At 37.7% G+C, this 11,276-nt stretch overlaps 2 protein-coding genes across 2 annotated transcripts in view; both read right to left on the bottom strand.

Moving 5' to 3' along the window:
* Window positions 1-6,132, bottom strand: part of DNAH7 (dynein axonemal heavy chain 7) — a 144,438-nt gene extending 138,306 nt beyond the window's left edge. Inside the window, 3 exon segments of the mRNA XM_019473492.1 lie at window positions 4,604-4,663; window positions 4,665-4,719; window positions 5,987-6,132. Of these exon segments, the coding sequence (XP_019329037.1) occupies window positions 4,604-4,663; window positions 4,665-4,719; window positions 5,987-6,132 (261 nt within the window).
* Window positions 6,133-8,622: 2,490 nt separating this feature from the next.
* The window catches only part of STK17B (serine/threonine kinase 17b), a 15,676-nt gene continuing 13,022 nt past the window's right edge, over window positions 8,623-11,276 (bottom strand). Inside the window, exon 7 of the mRNA XM_009284695.1 lies at window positions 8,623-10,750. Coding sequence (XP_009282970.1) covers window positions 10,468-10,750 — 283 coding nt within the window. The 3' untranslated portion in view covers window positions 8,623-10,467. The remainder of the gene's footprint in view (window positions 10,751-11,276) is intronic.

Below are 11,276 nucleotides of genomic sequence, written 5' to 3'. Positions count from 1 at the left end.
GCCGCGCGGCCAGCGAATCCCAACGGCCAGGCGCGGGGGCCAGAGCTGGCAGCGCCCGCCGCACGCTACCGTCACTCTTGGCCTTCGACAGCAAAAGACGGTATAGCTAATTACAGCTGCTTCGTTATTCTTCCAACCGGTAACGCGTTATCTAAGCAGCAGAAAACCTACAGTCTTGGCGGAAGCCTAACCCGGAATCTGCTGCAGGGAAGAACGAGAGAGAAACGTCCAGAACTTGAAGCCAAGTAACAGCTTGCTTTCTGCCGTCACGGTAGCTAACAAAGCCACAGCTGCACTTGGTGAAGTACCCTGAAGTTTCAGCACGGCTACCTGCTCGGCTGTTACCGATTGAAGACATGCAATTTACTAGCTGATAAACAACAGAGAGTGGACTAAACCTGTGGTGGTTGTTTTTAAGCTACTGCAATGTATTTGCAGCTACAGCAAGCTGAATTTCAGCTTTGCTGTTATTTCACTGAGATTGTCTTCCAGTAGAAAATGCTTGATACCCTTCTGAGGCCTGCCAAGTTCAGGAAAATAAGGATAGTTAAAATTGCTTTGAGTAGCATGTACCATGCACTGCTGTTTAGGCAGGCATTCCTTCTTACCTTGTAAACTAACTGACGCATATCTGTAAGTGAATGCAGCTGCTTGTCTTTAGGCAAAGCACTGAGACGTGTGCTCCCAGTAAACGTGCAAAAGAACTCAGCTGTGCTTGCAAAATCATTCTTAAGCTCTAATGGCTGGACTGGGGTGACTAAACCACAACAGCAACCAAAGATTTTTCAGGTGCCATGTCATGCATCAGCCCATCTTGTGCGCAATAAAGTATTTAAACAACCTGCCACCACCCCTCCTAAGTCAGTAAATTAAAGAATACAAGAAAATATAAATAAAAATCTCTTTCCGTTTCATTGGCAGTCAATGGGTGTTCCCTGCATTATGAATCTGATGCTTTGACCAATCTAAATAAAATATGGGTATGGTCGGTATGACTTCCAACACTTTGCTGTGACCAGGTTTGGATTTCAATGGGATCTGAAACAGCTGTTGCCACGTTAGGTAGTTTGTGAATTTTAAATGAGAGGTTTTTTTATGTTTTCACAGTAGCAACACATAAAAGGTAGCGCTACAGTTTACAGAGAAGTTAGCCTGCTGGAAAATCCCTATAAATGAGCTCTGATTCAGGCCTGTAACCAACCTTGTGAACTGTACACAGGGCATTGTAATAGTCTATATATCGAGTTTTAAACATAACAGCCCCTTTGTTAAAATACCACAGGCAAAGAACCAGTGGGGTATTTTTGCTTTGTCCAGCTGTAGAAAGTTCAACACCACTTGGAATTCCCAGTGCATTTTCTAAAACAGTACCAAAGCCTGGTTTTGATTTTGAAATGAGAAATACCTTCATACGCAACGTATCTTAGGGAGATTCAAACAAGCTGTACGCTGTACTGGCTATAAATATGTAACAGTCTAGCTGGACAACATGCAAAGGGAAATCCTTGCAATTTCTCTTTAATACTGAGTCATTCAACTATTAGAAACTATATCTACACAAGGCAGTAGCACGTTCAGTGCACATCGCCATACACTGTTGGGCATTGCAATTCCTTTTGCTAGAAAGTGACATTTTGTTTTTTCATTATCTGATTAGGAAACTGGAAATAGCATACCTGCTTGTACTCTTCAAAGGAGGAAAGACACAGTTAGGTTGCTAATACTAGGAACATCATAGAGAAAATCAATTCTTGTGCCTATAGTATTTTTCATTATCAGAAGAACTTTCTTCTTACGGAGAACTAAGAACTTCTATGTTGCTGTTTATTTTTTTCCCTTTTTCCCCACATTTCATTCTTCTCCTGCAGTGACCAGTTAAACACAATTTATTTACATAAATGCAATACCAGCTGATTTTAATCAGCTTTTCCAAGGCCATAGAAGGACACAGCAGAAAAAATGGTTTACAACTCAGTTTCTTGCCTTCCTGTGTTTGGTTAATGTCTCACTTTCATCTGAAATCCCATAGTCATACCTAACAAAACAATCTAAATCTAACTTCAGAGATAAAAATAAGATCAAAAGAATAAGATGGTGAAAGGATGAAAAGAAGGGAGTACACACAAATATAAAGTGAATACTCCTCAGCATCTGTTTAGAACTGTACTAAAAGCAATTTAAAAAATGGAGCAGACTATTAAAAAAAAAAAAATCCATCATTACCAGCCAAAGTCAACAGAACGTAGGCATTCAGCATCATACAATTCCTATATTATGTAATAAAAGGTTTAGCAAAGATTGGAGCGTCAGTGCAACGAAAAAGGATCAGTGTCACAGTAAAATTAAATACAGGAAGGAAAAAAGGCCATAGGTAACATTTTTATCACTAAGTTTTAATTTTCTGAAAGATTCAATGACACGGGGTTTTTATTCCACCTTGATGCCTCAGTTAAATTCTGGAGTGCCAGTAATGAAGAATACATTTTTTTCACCCTTCAAACAGAGGCAAAAGTATTAAATGGTAGGTAACAATGTGGTTTACTCCATGGAATTAACAAATCTTAAGCCAAAATACTATGTACAGTGAAGTATTTTACTGACCAGATGTTTTGTTTTTAATGTGAAAAAAGTGTTCCTTTAATTTTTAACCAAAGTACTTACTGGCATGCTTTATATGTTTTGATTAGAGCAAATAAACAATGGTTGAAAGTATAACAAATGTAATAACTCCTGTGTGTACAAAAATTCTCACATTTGGGTATTGCTTTAAAAATAATTTCAGGAAGGGGTTTTTTCTTCCCCAGAGGTTTCAGATGACAAACTGAAAAACATTAACTAGCATGAAAATGGAACAAGATGTTTGAACGCAATGGAATCACAGTTTCTTAAATGCCTACAACTCATCTCTCAAAGTTGTATTCCTAAATCATTCCAGAGGTTAACGGCAATCTGAACTGCACAATAAGAGTACATACTGGAACTTATTCCCACATAATACCTTTTCTTGTACTCCACTTCGTAAAAAATCCCTTTTGTCTCTATTTTTTTTTCTTAAATATACATGTGTATATATATTTTCAAGTTCTCTCACATTTACCTTTCATGGACTCACTATAGTTGTATATAAAACAAGTAATAAATCTAACATTGTAAAGACCTTTAATGAAGCAAGCAAAGCTTTCTCATAGAGGCTTCTAATAGTGGGGAAATTGATAATGAATGATAATTGATAATGATTTCTGTAAAGGAAAAGTTTTAGTCATCAAAATTCAAGTTTAAGGGTTTTAAATCAAGAGTTGATACTTGAACTCTGTTATGTTCATAGGCAGGACTTGAATTTTGGACAGCACTTAAAATGCAATTAGACCTGATAATTATTTCAAAAAGAAAATGAATTTAACACACCAACTCACCATGAATGGTGAGACTTTAGGGAAGTTTTAAGTGGGGGGGGAAAAAAAGCTTACATTTTTCAGTCAAAAAATTTTTAAAGACAAAAAGATGTCTATATGTTTTCCTTGTATACCTTATTTTTGCCATACAACAACAACTAACATACAACTAACATCATGGAAGCACAAATACAAGTAGTGGTTTTGTAAGTGAGAAGTAATTCCTATTAAATACTAGAAAATTTCCCCCATTTGAAAAAGATTTTTTTTTTTTTTAAACTTTACGATCCTTACTAAGTCAGGTCTTGCTATGCATATGTCTTGAGTATGGAATAATTAATGCACAAAAATCAAATTGAAGACAGGACTAAAATAGTATTTTCTTCCCTAAAAGAAGAGCGATAATTATTTACATACAGTTTGTAAAAATAATTCTCAGAAATACGCTGTGCTATAAGAAGCATGTGTTTAGTCAGATGAGTCTTCTGCTCATACCACAATGGAACTACTGGCTATCAAGGAAAGATCACTTTGCAAATTGTTTTAGAACAGCCACCATAGTAACAGTGCAGGTGTACAACACAATCCTACAGTTACTGGAACACAGAGAAGATTTTTTAAAGACAGCAAAGAGATCTGGGGTCAACTGTGTCAACAGAAACAAAGCAAGTTACAGGCCAGAACTTGTATGCCTATTTCATCTTCACAGCCACTCTGAAAGAACACTAGAATGAGCTTGAGCACCTATCAGTGCCAGTTTAAAAAAGAAAAAGGAGTCTTTATTTACTATCAAGAATATCATAACAAAGGAAATACAAATGCTTTGTGGTCAATGTAGGTATGCTGACTTACTGACTCTGGATGCAAATGTGTTTGTCACAGGAACTCTCTGTTCACACTCTTCTCAAAGGTGAAGCCTTCATTTCGCTGGAAGGCAACAGTTCTGTCACAGGTGTTACTGGGTCAAAAATCATCCTTTGTCTTCCTGTTGCGTTGTGAAAGCAGCAAAAACTAGCACTGTCGCATGAAATGATTGAGTCTTTGAATACTTTATGTAGTAGTCTAGCTCTTATTTATTAGAGCTAACACTACACAGGCTAACCAGATAAGAATTTTTATGTCATAATTCATGTACCTGCTTTTAATTAAGAAATTTCCTTATACTCTCATGCACTGGTAGGTGACTCGGCAGTTCAGCTTTGTAATGTTACCATTGATTTGGTAGACTTTCTACACACTGACTCATTCTGTATCTTGTTCACTTCTCCCAGCGCTGAGTGGGCCAAGCAGTATTTTCAAGTCTGTCAGCCACCAGGTTCTTAAGGCACTGGATGATTGGTTTCTGAAACAAACACACATTAATTGCATGCTTTTATCTTGCCCCAATTTTACAGTATATTTTTCCAAGCGTAGCTTCCCTTACTTGGCAAGAATACAAGCACAACTGTCCTGGTAAGAAGATGGTCAGCTATTATCTAGACGATGCATTTTTCTAATATGTTTCCTTCCTTAGAAGGCCTTTTGAAAAGACACAAATTTCAAGCTGTCTCAAATCACTACTAGTGTTAAACAGAATAGTTTGTTTTCTAGATGCCTTAAAAAAAATAAAAAAGAAAAAAAGGCAGCATTCCTAAGAACCTTCGATGCAGGAAGTGTAAATATTCAGATAACGTCTGAACTTAATGCTGCAAGCAACAACAAACTAAGCACATGAATACACTATTTCTTTCACTAAAAAGAAAGCTCATTTGTGCATTTCTAACAATGAGAAAGCTTTCATTTCCTCAATGAAATGCGCCTTTGTAGGAAGCGTTGTCCAGGCCACAACAGGTTACCACCTCTCTTGAGTGTAATTCCTTTTCTAAAGGAAAATTGTAACTTTTTTAAAATTCAGCCATCTATTTGTAAATGAAACAAATGTACAATTAGTGCCCTAGAAGACTAATATGTGTAACAAACATTCCATTTAAGTTTCCTTACATGGTCATTCACCAAAAGCTATTAGAACTTAACATAACAAAGAACTTAACTATAGAACTTAACAAAAGGTATCACCTCAGTAAATACTGCAAGACATAACTAGACCATTACTAGACCATAGAAACATAAACTTTTTATGTATAAAAAACAGGCATACATAAAAGAGTTCCAGGAAGTTAGCTGGTAAGTTCATGATTCATCAGGAGTAGTCAGCATGGATTCACCACGGGGAAGTCATGCTTGAGCAACTTGATAAACTTCTGTGGTGAAATGACTGGCCGGTAGACGAGAGGAGACAGTGGACATTGCCTACCTAGACTTCAGCAAGGCTTTTGACACTGTCTTCTGTAAGATCCTCATAGACAAGTTCTTGATGTATGGGCTGGATGAGCAGACAGTGAGATGGACTGAAAACTGGCTGAACGGCCAGTCCCAGGGGGTGGTGATCAGTGGAACAAAGTCTAGTTAGAGGTCAGTAACAAGCAGTGTACCACAGGGGTCAATACTGGGTCCACTCCTGTTTAACATCTTCATTACTGATCTGGATGACAGGGCAGAGCATAACCTCAGCAAGGATGCAGATGACACAAAACTGGGAGGAGTGGCTGATGTACCAGAGGGTCATGCTGCCATCCATAGGGACCTCTGCAAGCTGGAGAATTGGGCTGACAGGAACCTCATGAAGTTCAACAGGGGGAAGTGCAAAGCTCTGCACCTGTGGAGGAACAATCCCATACACTGGTATGTGCTGGAGCCACATAGCTGGAAAACACCTTTGCAGAAAAGGACCTGGGGTCCTGATGAACACCAAGTTCAACATGAGCCAGCACTGTGCCCTTGCCACAAAGAAGGCTAATGGTATCATGGGCTGCATTAGGCAAAGTATCAATAGCAGGTTGATGGAGGTGATCCTTCCCTTCTACTAAGCACGGGAGTAGTGTGTCCAGTTCTGGGCTTCTCAGTATGTGAGACACATAGACATACCTGAGAGTCCAACAAAGGGCCACAAATATGATTAAGGGACTGGAACATCTCTCCTATGAGGAAAGGCTGAGGCAGCTGGGACTGTTCAGCCTAGAGAAGAAAAGGCTCAGGGGCAATCTTATCAACATATAAATATCTGAAGGAAGATGGAGCCAGGCTCTTGTCAGTGGTGCCCAGCGACAGGACAAGAGGGAATGGGCATAGACTGAAACACAGGAGGTTCCGTCTGAACGTAAGAACATACTTTTTTTACTGTGAGGATGACTGAGCACTAGAACAGGTTGCCAGAGGTGGAGTCTCCTTCCTTGGAGATACTCAAAAGCCATCTGGACATGGGCCGGGCCAACGAGGTCTAGGTGGCCCTGCTTGAGCAGGGGGGTTGGGCGACATGACGTCCAGAGGTCCCTTCCAACCTCAACCATTCTCTGATTCTGTGAAGAAATGAAAACACAGAAGTTTTGAAAAAAAGGCAAAGTTTATTTAATTTTTTTTTTATATAAAAAGGTAATGAACTGCATAGAAATATGACTTCAGTCATCTTAAAATGTCACTCATCACTCATTTACACTTGGTAATTCCCAGTAATATGGCAGGAGGCAAGATGGGCTAACAATTGTCTACAATGTATGTATTTACATTCAATTGAAGTTATGCATGCACAATAATATTTTTAAATAAATCAGATGCACTGATCCAAACAAAATCTGATTCAAGGTATATTTTAACTTTACATAAAGTACAAATAAAGTCTTTAAAACTTAAAAGTTCCTTGGATAAAACCAATTTTCAAATTTAAAGATAAGTTAGCTCCAAAAGTAATAAGAAATGTAAACATCAGATACCATGATAAAAATCTTAAGGAATAACAACTTTGTCATAAAGTGCTGGCATACGCCTTCAGCTTTATTTTCCAGATGTTAAAAATAGAATACTAACATACAAAGACTTTCACAAGCTTCCCAGTTGCAATTTCAGTTCAGTAATATTTTTGCAGAATTCTAAAATTTAACAACTTTATAAACATTCTTTTCTATCTTTATCCATTACAGCTTTTTGACATTTTCTTCTTTATCTTAAGTGAACTTTAACTTCTGAGTATGTATAGTTAGTATTTTTAATTTACCCAGTTCAAATTAGACTCCATGCTGGCAGAAAAAACAAAAGGCTAGATAAGACTCCAACTGGGAAAAGCCGATGACTTTGAAAAGTAAGGGTATAAGGTACCTGAACACAATCCAACAACTGCCTCCAGCAAAGTCATTTTATAATTATATGTATTATCAGTATCACTGAAAAAAGTTAATTGAGAATTAACACATAGAAGAGACTCAGTGTGGTTCATTTATACCTAGGCATCTGAGCTTCATCCATGCTGAATACATCCCTTACTTCATTTCACATGAGATTAAGTCTTGGAAAACTTTTACTTCTTCTGACAAAGATTAGACTATCTTTCAGCTTACATGCCTTACACCTCAGTCGACTTCTCACTTGTCGACATGAGTGTCACCCAAAATAAAGACAACCGTCCTGAATTTCCCCATGCATTATGGTGATACCTTATATTGAAATCTATTTGTTAAAAAAAAAAAACAAAAAACCGTTCGTTCCTTGTGCCAAGAAAGATAAAATACAACCTTTTACCACTCATTATGTTCACCTCTCAATCACGTTGTTCCAAAACCTCAATCTGCCTAACTATTGACAAGTCCACAGGCACACTTGAAAAAGATTATCAGATTGTAATATTTTATTATACAAAACAAACCAAATCCAAATCAAAGACGATTAAGTCTAAGCTCTGAGGAGTGGAAAATCCCAAAAGTAATTTAAAGTGCCATTTACTTTCAAAATATTACACAAAGAGACTTCCAGCCTCAGTGTTAAGATTAGGGTTTTATCTTGTCAGTATTCGTTTCAGGCTGTTAAGGCATGACTGATATTTGCTCTAAGTCAAAACTTGACATAGGCATTATTTCCTCAGAGCCTAGAAACAGGAAGTGGAAGGAGTGTAACTTAAAAAAATAACAAACCCACTAAACAAACCAAATTTAAAGGCTTAGAACAATTATTAGGTAGTTTGCCTTTAAATACTAACACACTGCAGTCCATTTCTCAGAGCGGGCATGAAGCTAAGTTATTATGGATAACAATAATTGACAGAAAGATGCACCGCACTTCTACATTAGAGGGGGATAATGAAAAGCTTTTAATTGCAGCTTCACCGGCAAACATGGTTATTTTCAATTTACTTATATGTATTATCAGTATCACTGAAAAAAGTTAATTGAGAATTAACACATAGAAGAGACTCAGTGTGGTTCATTTATACCTAGGCATCTGAGCTTCATCCATGCTGAATACATCCCTTACTTCATTTCACATGAGATTAAGTCTTGGAAAACTTTTACTTCTTCTGACAAAGATAAGACTATCTTTCAGCTTACATGCCTTACACCTCAGTCGACTTCTCACTTGTCGACATGAGTGTCACCCAAAATAAAGACAACCGTCCTGAATTTCCCCATGCATTATGGTGATACCTTATATTGAAATCTATTTGTTAAAAAAAAAAAACAAAAAACCGTTCGTTCCTTGTGCCAAGAAAGATAAAATACAACCTTTTACCACTCATTATGTTCACCTCTCAATCACGTTGTTCCAAAACCTCAATCTGCCTAACTATTGACAAGTCCACAGGCACACTTGAAAAAGATTATCAGATTGTAATATTTTATTATACAAAACAAACCAAATCCAAATCAAAGACGATTAAGTCTAAGCTCTGAGGAGTGGAAAATCCCAAAAGTAATTTAAAGTGCCATTTACTTTCAAAATATTACACAAAGAGACTTCCAGCCTCAGTGTTAAGATTAGGGTTTTATCTTGTCAGTATTCGTTTCAGGCTGTTAAGGCATGACTGATATTTGCTCTAAGTCAAAACTTGACATAGGCATTATTTCCTCAGAGCCTAGAAACAGGAAGTGGAAGGAGTGTAACTTAAAAAAATAACAAACCCACTAAACAAACCAAATTTAAAGGCTTAGAACAATTATTAGGTAGTTTGCCTTTAAATACTAACACACTGCAGTCCATTTCTCAGAGCGGGCATGAAGCTAAGTTATTATGGATAACAATAATTGACAGAAAGATGCACCGCACTTCTACATTAGAGGGGCATAATGAAAAGCTTTTAATTGCAGCTTCACCGGCAAACATGGTTATTTTCAATTTACTCAGTTATTACTTTTAACTCAAAAAGGCTTTCTGTTTGGGGGGGTGGTTGGTGTGTTTTGGTTTTTTTTTTAAGATGAGGAATAGGTCAATCCAGGTAGACGATACTATTTCAGAGGTTTTATGATGGCAAACTAACAAGTGTATCAAATACTTACATCAGCATGGGACCCTCATCTTCTTCAAATATAACTTACTGATAAGAAGCAAAGGACCACTAGCACAAGGACTGACAATCTACCCGTTTTCTATTCAAGCATTCCTTGATCCAACACAGGAAAAACACACGGAGTATGCATTATAATCCCTAAGCGGACCAGATGTATAAGGCAGAAACATTTCCTTAACTACTAATGATCCTACAGAGAAGGCAGTTTTCCAGATGGCCCCAACAGATGTATCATATTCCCAAAACATGCCAACTTTAGCTTCCATTTAAAGCAGTGAGAATGGCCACAAACAAGCCCAGTAAGACAGCTAGATTCAGTTTCCCTACTTAGACCAATTTCTTATTAGGGCTAGTCATAAAAGTGTGTATGTATTCAGCCACTGTTTGGCAAAGCTTGAGTTTAAACAAACTCATTTTCAGGTTTTCGTTTGTTCACTCTGGCATCATTTTTGGACTAAAACTTGAAAAGTGCAAAAATATTTAATTATATCTTCTTAGAAAAAATAATTCATTTTATTGGTGCAACAACCCCAATTTCTCAGGAGTTAAATCCATTGCCAGCAATGGATAGAAAACGAAGCACCAGCATAAAAGAATCAAAGTGCATTTCCAGTATGCCAATGCTGCACGAATTGGCAAGCCATACTCTTATATTCGCCACTGGAATAGATTATGCTAAATTCATTTCATAAAAGTCTATATTACACATTAACATATGAAGTCTGTCATGAAGTCTTGGGGATACTGCAATGAATCATCAAAACGGAAACGTTTGGAGACTGTACTGATGTCCTCTGGAATGTTTTCTTTGTCTTCCTTGTTGCTACAGGTACCATTACAAGTGGATTTTATATTCCGCTCTTCTGAGCATTTTGTTGTGTGTCCTGGCATCAGAGAAGAGCAACAAGTTTCTTCAGGGCTACACAAAAGTACGAACTCCCCTTGCTGCAACCACAAATGAGAAAGACAGGCCTCTGCTGTGGGTCTTTCCCTTTGAAAGAGAAAAGGGTAAAGTTGCTTAAATTAATTTCAGAAATAATAAAAATGTAATTAAAACAGCTCTGACACATGCTAAGAAATCTTAAGCAGAACTGACACTAAAGAGTTCATCTTGCTAGTTTTCCACCACTACCACTGCTGCTAAAAACCACATTAGACCCTATTATAATTAAGGGTTAAGTGTTGGCAACATGCATCTAAATTTTAGTTGACAGTTTCCCCTACTGCTGAGTGTCAGAACTGGTAAGCTTTTCATCAGAACTGGTAAGCTTTTCATCAGAACAAGGAACAGGTATTTCTCAGCCGATATTCATAGTGCTACTATGGAAATCCAGCCAGCACGGATTCATGAGAGGCAGGTCCTGCTTGACCAACCTGATCTCCTTCTATGACCAGGTGACCCGCCTAGTGGATGAGGGAAAGGCTGTGGAAGTGGTCTGCCCGGACTTCAGTAAGGCCTTTGACACTGTCTCCCACAGCATTCTCCTAGAGAAGCTGGCAGCTCATGGCTTACCCAG

Source organism: Aptenodytes forsteri, unplaced genomic scaffold (genome assembly GCF_000699145.1).
Source record: "Aptenodytes forsteri isolate BGI_AS27 unplaced genomic scaffold, ASM69914v1 Scaffold183, whole genome shotgun sequence".
In the NCBI taxonomy this organism is placed as follows: Eukaryota; Metazoa; Chordata; class Aves; order Sphenisciformes; family Spheniscidae; genus Aptenodytes; species Aptenodytes forsteri.
The sequence above is the reverse complement of the archived record's forward strand: the minus strand, read 5'-3'. Positions and strand labels throughout refer to the sequence as shown.